We start from the raw sequence: 13,920 nt of genomic DNA on the forward strand, positions 1-13,920 counted from the left end.
CCTGAGTGTACAGTAGGTGAGTGCAAGCTCACTTAGTGCCTTCATGTGCATTTCAGAGAGATTGTTCTTGACTATTTGACTGCTAAACCTCATTGTTTAGTGTTTAGTTTTCATAATTTCTTACTTAATTTCACATATTTTAAAGAATTGAGAAGGAAAGCAGTTCAAGCAACTGATCGACCTACTTGCTATGGATGGAGAGACCGTTGGTGTGATCTGCCCTGCAATTGACATCGGCGACACCTTTCTGACCGGCTGCTGGTCTCCATGTTGAGAGGATGCCGTTACGGTGGCAGTCGCTGTGGATACGCTTGTACGGAAAGCCTCCTTTCCTCCTCCGGACGTCTCCTCGGACATCTTCCCCTCCTCGTCCGAGTTGTCAGAGTGCAGGGGGTTGGTGAAACTCAGGGCAGTCCTAACAGGTGTGGAGGAGGAGGAGGAGGAGGAGGAGGAGGAAGAGGAGAGGTGGGAGGAGGAGGATGAGGATGGAGCCACGCGGTCTGAGGAGGAAGAAGAGGAGGTGGTCTTGGGGTACTGTTTGTCCGGGCTGTTGCTGTGTTGAGTCCACGCTGCGTGGCCAGCTTTCAAATCCCCTCCCTGCTTCTCCACCTTCTCTCCACTCTTTACAGGAAGGTGGTTCGGCCTGGCGAGGCTGCCTCCATCTGCTTGACTCTCTCCACATCCACAAGCTCCTCCCTCTGTGCCAGAGTCCTCTGACAGAGAGGAGCTGGACGTCAGAAGGGACGGACCAGTGCGAGCTTTAAATGCGTGACTTCTTTGCAGTGCGCAGCTGTTGTTACTAGAACTGGAGCCTTGTCCGCCGGCTACTCCCATCGACGAGGAGGTGTCAAAGCTGCGAGGTCCTTCCTGCAGTGGCACCTTTTTAATCTCAATGCTGAGCTTCCTCTCGATTCGAGGAGCACCAGAACAATCAACAGCTGGGGAGAGGGGCGAGGATGGGGTCTGAGTCTGGCTTTGGCCTGATTCTGACTTTGAAGACATTTTGTTGTTGTAGTTGTCATTGAGATCCAGACTTGAGACCTGACTCTGCTGTTTTCGGCTTAGTTGCTCTTGATCTTTCTGCTCTGAGGGACTAGTCTGTTTGTTTGGACTGGGCTCTAGCTGGTTCTGCTGCTGGTCTGTGTTCTTATCCTGAAATAAACATAAAGTAGAACAAATGAGACATGTAATCTCCCCCCCTTCACAAAAAGCAAAACATTCACACGCTACCAGAAACCTTTGATGTTCAAGTTAGAGTTCAGAAAAACCTGATTAAGCAGGCCCCACAAAAAAAAAAAAAAAAAAAAGAGATGTAGGAGAACAAAACAACCTTTTTTATATTCATGCATTTTCAGACTTCTGCTGTTATTATAGACTGTGAGCCGGTTGCTTTCCCTTCTAGACTGAAACTTAATTCTTCTGAAATAATAATTTACTACATTTTACTTGCACAAAAACAAAAAAATCATCATAACAGACACATAGATCATGGAATCAGCTGCAGTTCTTTAGTGATGTTACGGTTTGTTTAGAACATAAATAATGTCAAAAGACAGAAATGCAACTTTTTCCAATGCTAAAAGATAAAGATCTCCTTTTTACAGCATCTCATTTTGATACTTCCTGTAAAGTTGCACCTATACCTACATGATGGGAACAACTTAAACAACTCAACTTGGTAATGAACTTAATTTTCCACTTAAATGTGTAATTACGTGCTCCTAAACCAGGACCACTGTAATAACAGGGAGTACCCATGTCAGAGGGCTAACTCCTACTTTATGGTCTACGTACTGGTTGCGTCCTGCCCCATCTGTGATGTCATCACAACTATGTAACTGATGCCCCGTGAGCATGAACGAGTGGCACAACACAGATGACAGAAAAAGCTCGAGTAGCCCACAGACAGGATGTACCACATATTTTTAACACTGCCCCTCTATCAGCAGTCCCTGCAAGTATATGGACAATCTATAGCTGCCAACAGACTGCCCACGCACCATCGTTGCTAAATCACAGCTTCTCCATCATTCAGTCTAGGAAATTCCATAACCATTAGCTGACTTAATATATAACAGGTTTTACCAGACCAATTACTATTCTTATTCGTGCAACTTCCCATGTACAATAAAAACCCTTTAGATACATACCATGCAGTTCTATACACAATAGTATCCTATAAGTTGGCAATTTTTAGTTTATGTCCAGCTCACCTCTGTGACGTTGTGCTGCGCAGTAGCGAGGACATGGATGACGGGTTTGGGATGGTAGCGGTCATTGTCCTGTCGCACGTTCGTGACAGTCGGGAAGGCTGACGGAGGAGATGGGGTCAGAATGGGTGGTACAGGGTGAGCCTCTGGGGGTTGGAGGATCTCTTCCTTTACATCGCCTTCTACCTGCGTACTAGACCGAGAGAAAGAGAGGGAGAGGAAAAAAAGAAAAGCCCACAAGAGTTTGTTACTGAATAGATATTACAGTTGACAGTGAGAGTGACAGGATTTTGATGATCTTTAATGAGGCATTCTACAGAGCCCAAAATTCATAAAAATTATTTTTTACTGTTAAAGTAAACCCTGGATTTTCTAGCCTGGATAAAAAGTTAAAGTTTTGTGCTGCGGGTAAGAAAATCAAAATGATGCAATGGCAAGAAATTCATCCTGCTGATCAGGAAACGCCCAGAAATTCTGACATCCTAAGAAGGGCGAATTACAAGACTTGTATGATGAAATTAACTTTTAATCTCAAATACGTATAAATCTAAAAGTAGGTCTGTGCTATGTTTTGTTCACCACTAGATGGCAGAATTTGAAAAAAGTCTATACTTTTAGCCCTGTAGAGACAAATTGCATTTATGTGATATTTTAAGACTTCTGCTCTCACCCATATTATGTGGCTTTAACAGTGACATAACTTGGCAATGTGCCAAAGTGAAAACGGATCAGTGCTAAAGAGTTTCATTTCTCAAAATATAAAGAGTGCTGTAACCAACAGTCTAAGACAGCTTTCTTCTTAAAGTATCGAAAGTATTTCATTCTCTTCCGTGCAGCTTCCTCAGAGCACAGAAGCAGAAAAAGCCAAGTGTCAGTAACATTACAGCATCTATGGCTATTCAAGATAAGTTGTGAATGATTACTTCACCGTCCCACATAACTTTACCACATGTACAGTATTTTAGTAATGTAGCCTACTAATAAATAGTTCTGTAAAGCTCGCAGTGTAGGTGTGCGAGTTGCATACAGGATACAGCGGTTATGACAAAGCTAGCCACAGAGAGATGGAAAGTGACACAAGCAAATATTGTTCAATACATTTATATGCTGTACGCATGCAAAAATATAGATACAGAAAAGCAGTCAAAGGAAGTGGTGGTGTACCAATTTAGGAGCACATGACCAAGGCAAGAGCCAGCATACAGGCTGACAGCACATGATGCTGTGTGTGGATCAGAGGCAGGCAGACACAAAGTCAGACACTGAAGTCGCAAGCTAGAAGCTCGGGGGATTTCCTTTCATTGAGCAACTTTGGAGTTGCAGTCAAACCATAAAAGCCTTCCTCATTAAGCCTCAGAATTGCAGCACAGAAGACGTTCTTCTTTCACAGAGGCTGAGATCTGCCGTGTGTATTCTTGTTTACTTGCTCTTCCAGACAAACATTTGTTCACATTTTTTAATAATAACAGGCTAGGATGCACACTGGATTAAAGAGCCCAGCTGATAATGGATTCTTAAGGCCGGTGCAGTTTTGATGTTCTCCAGAAATGTACACTTCCCAACCCAAAGAGTCTCACACACACTAGTATTTCAGTGGAATGTCTTTAGCTGTGATGTGGCATTGTTTCAACAAACTTAGGGAGTGTTTTGGACCACTGTGTAAAGTCTTTTGCAGCACATCCCAAAGGATTCTCAGACGGGTTCAGTTCTGAACTCTGGTGATCGATTCATGTGCAAAAATTATGTCTCATGCTCCCATGTGAACCCAATGAATCCTGGCATTGTCATCTTGGCCTATGCCCGTACTACCAAAACAAGACAAGAAAAAAAACAAAAAAAAAAAACACTGATGCAAAAATGTATGCAGTGTAGTCAAATAATCAGCTGACCAATAGAAGCAACCCAACAATCATAAAACTGACCTCACAACCTCAGTAGGCACTAGGCACGTCCCTGATGTGCGTCTAGAATCCATACTTTACACTGCCAAGCAAACTGACAGCTACACAGCTGTTTAGTCCCAATCTCTTGGGTTCTCTTCACATTTTGCATTTATAAATTATCTTATTTTCACTAATAAACATAGTAATACTAAACAGTAATCTTAAACCACTTTCCTTATAGATTTATTCCTGACCACACCTGACACTTTAATGGAACACTTCATAACGTAGCATCAGTAGTTTCAGCTTCTTTTGCTTGATGAAAAATAATGTAACCTTTCTGAAACATCTTTTCCACGACATGTCTTCCAACATGTTTTAAGCAATTATCCATTGGAAGACTGTTTGCATTTGCTTCCTTAAATTAAGTAGCCTTTTTGGCTAAATTGTATTTCACAAGCTAGTTAGAAACTTGGGCTCGTGTCAAAATGACCACATCCACAAAAATATGACTACTTGACATTTTCTAACAAGAAGGCTATGGACACACAAACCTCCAGTATCCCAATATGACGGGCTAATATCAGCTAATAATATTGGCCACTGAATAAAGCCAAACTAAGTTGATTGTATTGTAAAACTAGAACTCGTGTGCATAACTTTTCCTCCAATTCTTGGAAGGGTGGGCTGTTCCAGAACAACAGCATATTTGGCTTCTAGGCTCAACATAACTTAAACCAGACACCACTATCTCTTTGTTTTCTTTAATGAAAACTTTAATTACCCATGAGAATTTCTTCTTCTATGTCATCTTTGTTGCCTGAGCAAGCATGAGATATTTAACAACAGATTCCCAACTGGATCCGGTTATTTCCATGGGGGATTATAGACATTCGGATGCCACAAAGATTTTTTTTCAGGCCCTATAAGATGAGATGAGATGAAATTTTAATGATTCCTAAGGGGAGGTTGAGCTGTTACAGGAGCAAACACTAATAAGTCACTGAAAAACAAACAAGGCGTAAAGAATAAAGAAAAAAATGAAGCTGCAGGCAACTCAGTGACAACTGCAGCATGTATGACGAAATGTAAACATGCATTACAAAAATATAAGAGTTTAAATCAAGTGCAGAAAGTACTAGTACGGCTGCTTTCCTGAGGGATCTAATGATTAAATAAAAAAGCCCAAATTATTCTGTTTAATGATCAAAGATGAAAAAGATCAAGATTTCTCTTGTTTTGTTCAACAGAAGCAACAACACAATCAATTCAATTCAGCTCACTCTAACTTTTGCTAAAAACTGCTAAAACTATCCTGCAACAATGTCAGGATACAAAAAATGTATTAGTGTCATGTTGTCAACCAGCACAATGTCAAAAAACAGTCCTATCATGTTAGGACACTGGTGACACAATCAGAGTTCATTGTGACTATACCAGGATCTGCCCACAGTGTTCTTCATATTGTGTAGGTAGCTCCCTTTTCGCCTGCTAAAAAAACCACTTCCCCATTGAGTCCTTTAAAGATGTCCTATACCGACACATGAGCAGCAGATGCAGTCGTGCAGGGTGTAAAGTGAGAGGGTCAATGGATCAGACTTGTTTTTCCAGCACATCCCAGGGATGCTCGATCAGAATGAGATGTGGGGAATTTGAAGGCCATTTCAACACCCTGAACTCTTTGTCATGGATCTCAAACATTCCTGCTGAAGACTAAGGAGTGTATGTAGCATGTTTGCAAGTTTAGGTAGGTGTAACAGTCACATCAGTGCCACAGCTGCTTCCACTGGCTTGTGTTCTATTATCTTTTGCCATCTTTCCCCCAACATGCACCTAGCCACAGAGACAAGGTAAAAGCGGAAGTCTGATGTGTTTTAGCAACCAGCAGTAGAGTTTTCAGAATTTTGGTTTAGCCGCCCTTCAGGTCTTGTGGCATCATTGAGTCATGCTCAGTTGTCCTGTTTTGGTAAGTACTAATCATTGCTTACTGGGAAAACATGACATAATGTGTTGGAGATGCTGTAATCTAGTTGTCTGGTCACTACCTTGACAAAGTCACTCACTTCAGTTTCCAAGTTCAACACATCAACTTCAAGAACTCTTCACTTGTTGCTTAATAGTGATTATCGTGGCTCATAGGTGCACACACAAGATTATTCGCTAATGCATACATTTCACCTGTAAACCTTGAAATCCTTCATTTTCACTCATGAATAAATCCACAGACGCGCAAAAACAAGTTTGGAGAAGCAGATGGTTGCGGCTTTGGTGGTCACAGCCAGAGCTCTGTGCCTGCCTCACCTTCCTCAGCAGAAAACAGAAGGTAGAGGATGCTTTGTAAAATTAAAAGCAATTAAGAGGACTCACTATACAGCATCACCCATCCTTTGTTCCACTGGGACAACAAAAAATTTGTATGATATAATGTTTAACACTTAAATATCATACTATTGCTCACATTTTACTACCTCAAAAACACAGATGTCAGTTTTGGTACGTCATAGGTTACATCAAGATGCTACTGACACATTTTAGCCAGAAGCCCAGAAGTATTGAGGTTTTAAACCCATCCCTAATGGCAGAGCATGAGTAAAAGCCATGACTCCCTCGAGTTCCTGCAGCATCTCCCCTCCACCCTTCTCTCTCTCACAACCAAAGATTCTTCTACACATTTATACCACTGCAGGACCCACTGGGAGTGTGGCCGGCAGAGTGTGGTTTATGTCTGTAAAAATAGCTCTCGCCATCAATAGAACACTCTCAGGCTTAAACTAGGCCTTGACATCATTTCTTTATAAACACAGGGATGATGCAGAGAAAGAAAGGAGCATACTGATAAGAGAGAGGGAGACTGCATACACTCCTCACAGGGTGTCCTGCTTCAAGGAAGTGTTTCTACTTTGGCAGCTTCTGCAAGTTCCTATTTGTATGTTTTACTAAGAACAGGAAAGAAACCGTCCAGTAAACAGATAACTTGTAGGTACACACTAAGATTAGAATGAGCTAAAAATGTCTGCTCTCTCATAAAACTGCCTTGTGCAGGAGACAAATTAAAGAAAATGAGAAATTTAGTGCAGTAAAAAGGATACATTGGCTCTTAAAAAAATGTAATAACCCCAAATAAGTACTTTCCTCGAGGTGCAGCTCAATCTGCATAATGTCTAGAGGGGCTTTGGTGGATCCTTTTTCATGTGCTTTAGCTTAGGTATTTTGTTAGGTTGTCTAGAGGATACTCTGCAGGCATAGCAGCTCTTCTGCAGAAATTTGGGCTTGTTCTGTGCCCTTCCAATGTCACATTTTCTTTATCTAAAATCATCCTGTAGTAGATCTGCTTTAATGTTTACTTACAGTCATTGTTCTGCTCCATCACCCCTAAAGAAATCTTAACTTGGGAAATTATTTCACTATCAGTGAGAGAGCAGATGTCCATAAAAATCATCAAGATTCACTTTGATGATATCTCCACTATGAATCAGGCTTGAATACGCCTATTTAATGACATGGTACACTTATAAACACAGATAGAGACCAGTTCATTTATGCTGGGGGACTTTAACATATCCCTACTGATTACTGGAGAAGGGAAATTCCTTCTCTCCAATCCTACCCATTCTAAGGAGACATGGGTAGCCACTGTGTGGTGCCCAGGGATTAATTCCAGCTGTAAGCCAGTGCGCTTCAATCAAGGACACGGTGACAGGAGAATTATCCTAGCATGTCATTTCTTTGGAGAGAGAGAGCACTAGATCATCTTCACATGCATTAAGGCTTACGTACCTACTAACTGATGCATGATTTGAGAACCCACTTCAGCTTTATGCAAATTACCTGTTCACAAAGACAACCCTTTGAGGTTTGATTTTTATCATCTTTAGCAAAATATTTGTGTGTTTTGAAAAAGAAAGCTCAACCAGTTCCTCAGTGTAATAAAATGCCTGATAAATTGCTGATATCATTAGCCTACGGGTAGGTACACTTTTTCCAATCTTTGTTGAGAATGTCTAAATTATGTATTGCCCGCAGAAAAGAACAGTAGCATCAGCCGTGTTATTAAAGTGGAGTTTGTCAGCTGATAATTATTTATTCAGGACAAAAAAAAAAAAAGTAGCAGATCACTTTACATCTTCTTGCCACTATAAATGTAATCACGCTGATAATCACAGAGCCATTGTTTCTTACATTAGCACAAGAATATGCTGTCAAAACAGCAAATCTTTAGAAAATGCTTCTATCTATCCACCCATCCATTCGCTTCAGCTTACCCTTTTCAGGGTTCCGGGGGTGCTGGAACCTATCCAGGGTCGCCAGTCTGTCGCAGGGCTAACACACAGGGACAGACAACCATTCGCGCTCACATTCACACCTTTGGGCAATTTGGATTAATCAATTAACCTATCCCCACAAGCTGCATGTCTTTGGACGGTGGGAGGCCGGAGCAAGTCGGAGTACCCGGAGGGAACCCACGCAAACACGGGGAGAACATGCAAACTCCACACAGAAAGACCCCGGCCTGATGGTGGAATTGAACTCAGGACCTTCTTGCTGTGCGGCAACAGAGCTAACCACTGTGCCACCATGCTGCTATAAAGTGCTGTTATAAAGTGTTTTGCTGTGTTAATGGGGAGAGGATATTTCCAGGTGTGGATACATCATGAGTAGAAAGAAAGAGGGCTGTAAGAAAAGTGTACACCCCTGCAAGCCCAAAAGGAAGAGACAAAAGACAGCAGAGAAAAGCAAGATTTAAAAAAATAATAATAATAAAATAATTGAGTAATATGTATAAGACTGAATGACAAATAATAAGAGAAAAGAAATCTGTATTTATGAATGCGGCAGATAAAGTGTGTGTATGTGTTTGAAATAAATTGCCTGCATTTGCATAAAGGACTGTTTGTTCTCAAAGAGAAGGAGATGAAAAATGTAACAGTTCTGCTTTAACTAGCCTTGGGTTGTGGTGTGTTCAATGCCATGTTGTGTTGCAGAGCATTGCAAAGTGTTGCAAAATGATCTATAAATACAGCTCCTCCTCCAGTAGGAGCAGCAGCCAAACAGAAGTTAACTTTGGTAAAGTGGAGGCTGTTTGTAACTTTGGGCTGATGGGGAGCTACACTGTAACAAAATACTGGGATATTATTTCTTATTTTTAAAAAAAATATGTTTTCTGTGTGTTTTGTGTGTTCACAGTGTTCTCCAACAAGCCGCCTCTCGCCCGGCGTGAACGCCTGTGTGGGCTTGTTAACTAATCTGTGTTGAGGACGAGGTAAAGCAGGTGAAAACTAAAACGCAGAGTCGACCAGTTGTAAACATCCTTAATGAAAAACAGGCTGGAACGATTTAGCGATATAAGGAGATAAACTGAAAAAATAAATAAATGTCAGACAAATGTCCTACCTGCGAATGCGGGGAGGTTTTGGAGGTGGAGTGTCCCATGTCTCATCCGATAATTGGTTGCTTGCTTTGTCAGGACTGCTTTCATCCTGGACAAACACACAAGAGTAACAAAATAGTTGGACACGACATTTGTGAAAAGTGGAAAATAAGGTAAACCGTCTTATTTTTCTTTCCTGTCATATTTAGATGCTGGAAAGCAACTACCATCATCCCTACTTTTAATTAATCATTATATTTTATTTTTTGTATACGTTTGTATATTTACATGTAAGATGAAGCATATTTTTCAGCAGGGCCTCTGGACTAACCCTCTTTCTTCTCACCTAAATGTTCCTGAAGCAGAGGTAACAAGTTGCTACAAAGTTGCTTCACCAAACGATGAAAGACTTATTCTGAAAGACGCCCTCCCCCCAACAACAATTTTTCTCTCTCTTCCTCTCAGCTCTCATCTTTCCTCTTCTCCCCTGTGACTCATTAGTTTGACTCCCTTCCCACTCTGGTAATGAGAAGATGACAGGCCAACTTCAGTTGTCAAACTCATGACATAGGGGCAAACCGGGCCATTTGAACGCTGTAGTCTGCCAAGGAACTGAATTCTGATCTAAGAAAGGAGGGCAGGAACACAGCTTCTTTGGCTCCGTATGTTGTGAGAACCGATCTAGTGGGACTGTTTCCTGTGAACAAAGGTGGGCGTGAGCGTGCGGAGAAACATGTGGGATGCGTGTATGTGGAGGCTTATTGTTCCCAATGCCACAGAGATCACCTATGTGGGTGTTTTAGTCACCAACAATGGCTGACTGGACATGAGTCAATCCATGTATGGACTGAGTCAGTACAGCACAGCAATACTGATGTGCTGTTTGTGCGTGCAGCGTTCTTCTTGGACTTGCAACTAAGTGAGATAACAGAGTCACGATCAGCAGCTACAGACTTGTGCTGCAGTTTATGCCACGCGTGGTGCAAACCACACCTTATCCTTAAATGATTAATAGCATAAATTTTAAAACGAGGGAAGTAGTGATACAGTTTCTCCACATTTTAGAGCCGCTCAAAGATATATTGAGCTCCACTTTACAAAGTATGTCAGCAGATTCTTTTCTAATGTCAAAAACAGTTGTGTCCGTCTGTGTGACCGTGTCTTGCGAGGGTCGCCCTTTCCCAACGGATGTGTTTTTCTATTCTCAGACTCAGAGTGCATTATGGGAGAGAAGTGATGTCACCAAAGCTTCCTAAGCAGGAAGTGAGCTTCTGGATTGCTGCCAGCACACTGTCTCATCAGCTCTGTATCCCCCTCCCCCTCACACCTCCCACAGTCTTAAGATTTGCCAATCTTAAAAGCTCTCTCATTGATTCCCATTCCCACCATGTCTATGTTTTCACAGGTCAGGTGGAGCACTCATTTCTTGATGTTACCTCACCTGATGCTGCTTTGCATCATTTTAATTTCTCTTTAGGATTAAAAGGCTGTGAAATGGCACCACTTCAACAAAGCTAGCACCTAAAGCTTCCCATCTTCAGGCAGAAATGTTTGACACAGAAACTGGTTGCATTACTTCAGAGGCCACTGGTGTAAAATGCTGATGGGTATTTGTGTATCGTGTTGCATATGCTGCACTTAAACTTGCATTTGTGAGCTGGTTTCTCTTATAAAGCAACTGAAGCAAACATGCCTCAGAAAGAGGCAGCAGATTTATGGTCTGGTATTTTATCTGCTCACAATACATTTATTATTACTTGCTATTATTCTTCACTTACAGTAACAGCAGTTTCTGTTTATATCACTTAATGTGCTGTACTGATTTCAGCCTCTTACAGTGAAGCTTGTGCAGTGCTTCTAAGGTCTAGCTGTCTAAATATAGAGCGGCTTGTAGTCTCTTTAAGGCTGCTTGATGGGATGACAGGAAGGACCTATAGTTAAATGATAATTTGTGTTCCAAAACCAGATTAGAGCATGAATATTTAAAAACACAAAGTTTTGGTGTCTTTCAAGTTTGGGAAATAATATTTGTCCCTCTTTTTTGTGTTGTTTTGTTCTTTAGGCTGGGTATATGCTGTGCACTGTCCTAAATGAAAGGTCATTGTGAAAAAACATGGCATCGGTTCATATCAAAGTGTCCATATCTATGAGCCAAGTAGCGAAAGAAAAGAAAAAGTTGTAGCAGCCCTATTCAAACTTGAGGACGAAACACAGAAGAAGAAATTCTCATACAGTCTACATACATCAAGCTTTAGTTTCAGTTTATTAGACCTACGTTGTACAGTGTCATTTGCAACAAACTTTGATCATATGAGAAAAACCTTTTTGGCCATGGGAGGAGGATCAGAGACAATTCAGGACACTTTGTATAGAGCGCTTGTGTATTTGGGGGCAATAGAGGATAATGTAAAGCAATTTAAAATGAGGTCAGTGGTAAGTGACAGAGCAAAGCGCTTACAGTTGTTTTTAAATAGCTGAAATTGTCTGCAGTCCTCAGAGTTCTCTGTACAGAGATATCTCTCGTTTTAAGCACAATCACAATGACTCTTCTTTTTCTGTCTGTAAACAAAAGTTTTCTTTAGACCTCTCCACACCATCTTCTCCCCTGTGACTAATTATCTGTATTTTTTTCCCCTCCACTCCCAGTAAGTTACTCAGCGACATCCTGTCTTGCTTTAACACTACAGAGCATGCACAGTGTGTGTGTGTGTGTCATACCATGCCATCATGGATCTGTGTGCTGGTGGGACTCTCCAGCTGCTGTAGCTGTTTCTCAAACAGTTGAGCGATGGCTCTATGAACCAGCTCATACTGCTCCTATAGATAGAAAGAAAACAGACACATGATGAGGCAGGAAGGAGAGAAAAAAACTGGTGCATGAAGCCAGAGATAAGGGTTAAATGCACAAGGGGTGAGAGGAAAGAGAGAAGTAGAGGAGGGGGAAAAAAAACGAGTTTCGGCAAATCAATATCAAATCAAATATACTTTCCACTCTATCAAAACAGATTTCATTACAGTTACAAGCTTCCTACAGGATGGCGGTTTGAGACTTTGAACTCAAACCTGTGTCAGCGTTTGGCAAATCAATTCTGTAATTCAATTAACGGAGCTCATTTTCACTCCTGGGAGAGAAAAAGAAACAGCTCAGACTAAAGGTACAAATTTGACTCTATGTCAAAGTGCAAAATGCCTCCTGGCGAAAAATCACACATTAACTACAGGAAGTAAACATGAAAACATACCCATGTTAAAAATTGTGGCAAAACAACCTCAACCAGTTACACGCAGCGATGGGAACGCGAGATAATGAAAGAACCTTTTCAACCAGGTATGTAGCAAAACGAGATGAGAATGAAGGGGGCGACCTTTAACAGGAAATAAGCTTATTATTACAGCTGTGCATTCGAACATTATAACCTTAAAAGAACAGAAGGTTAACAAGATATCTTTTCCAAATCTTGCAGAAATACAGTTTAACACTTCAGTTATATGATAACATGCCCTTTTTTAAAAAATTACGATGAAGGAAATGAAAATCTACTTGGCAGCCATTACCACACATACATTACAGCCAGGCGATCAAGGTTCACATCGACATTAAACAAACTATCCTGCAGACACAGAACAAACTGTGTGGTGTCTGTCTGGTTGAACCCATGTGACAAAGGAGCAGAAGACTGTCCAAAGAATTCCCACTGAGGGAGTGTTCATGCTGACTTTAATTACCTCCTGCCTGCGGCACTCTACCTAAGTGCCACTTCTCGTCTAAACCGAACAGATTATTTCCCACGACCGAGTATTAGGGCCACATTAAAAAATTTTTTTAAAAATTGTGTGCAATTTGAGAAAAAAGTCCAAATGTGGAGATTACAGTTGCCAATGCCACGGCTCATGTACACTCTACAAAACGCTTTGTGTAGATGAGTCAGTGAAACTAACTGATCAGCTGTCCTATCGCCTCTTGTGATTCCACTAGTATCCTTTCACCTGCCCATTTCATTTTGGGCAAATCTGGCCAAGTCCTCCAACTTTGTGTTTGCTTTTTTTTCTTTTCTTCATTGTTCTTTTACTTATCACACCACTGTGTTTATGTGCTAAAAGAGAAATTACTTCCTTTTAAATGAAACCAAGTACGATCTCACTAACTCATCGACACAAGGCATTTTGTAGAGGATAAAGCAGCCGTGGCAGTTTGTCTTGAAACAGCTGCAATCTCCATATTTTGACTTTATTCTCAAAATGTAAATGTAATGTTTTTCTTAAAGTGGCTCTAATACTTCTTCATAATTTCCAGTAACAAGAACACATCTAATACAGAAAAACCCTATATATAAAAAGGGTGTTATATACGACGACGTCTAGAGTTCATGACCTCAGGGCCATGGTTGTGTGTGGCAGCAGTAAAGCTTCTGAGGACTGATTAGCATTTCTGTGCTAGTATGGAACTAGTAAATAAATT

General features: G+C 41.1%; 1 protein-coding gene across 6 annotated transcripts in view; it reads right to left on the bottom strand.

The window, feature by feature from the left end:
- LOC146499588 (tyrosine-protein phosphatase non-receptor type 12-like) overlaps positions 1 to 13,920 on the bottom strand; it is a 54,397-nt gene that overhangs the window by 9,881 nt on the left and 30,596 nt on the right. For all 6 annotated transcript variants that reach the window (XM_085137247.1, XM_085137245.1, XM_085137249.1 and 3 more), the window contains exons 11-14: positions 12,180 to 12,278; positions 9,485 to 9,570; positions 2,214 to 2,403; positions 186 to 1,152 (exon numbers count right to left, since the gene is read on the bottom strand). In XM_085137247.1, the coding sequence (XP_084993373.1) occupies positions 186 to 1,152; positions 2,214 to 2,403; positions 9,485 to 9,570; positions 12,180 to 12,278 (1,342 nt within the window). The remainder of the gene's footprint in view (positions 1 to 185; positions 1,153 to 2,213; positions 2,404 to 9,484; positions 9,571 to 12,179; positions 12,279 to 13,920) is intronic.

Source organism: Neolamprologus multifasciatus, chromosome 17 (assembly GCF_963576455.1).
Source record: "Neolamprologus multifasciatus chromosome 17, fNeoMul1.2, whole genome shotgun sequence".
In the NCBI taxonomy this organism is placed as follows: Eukaryota; Metazoa; Chordata; class Actinopteri; order Cichliformes; family Cichlidae; genus Neolamprologus; species Neolamprologus multifasciatus.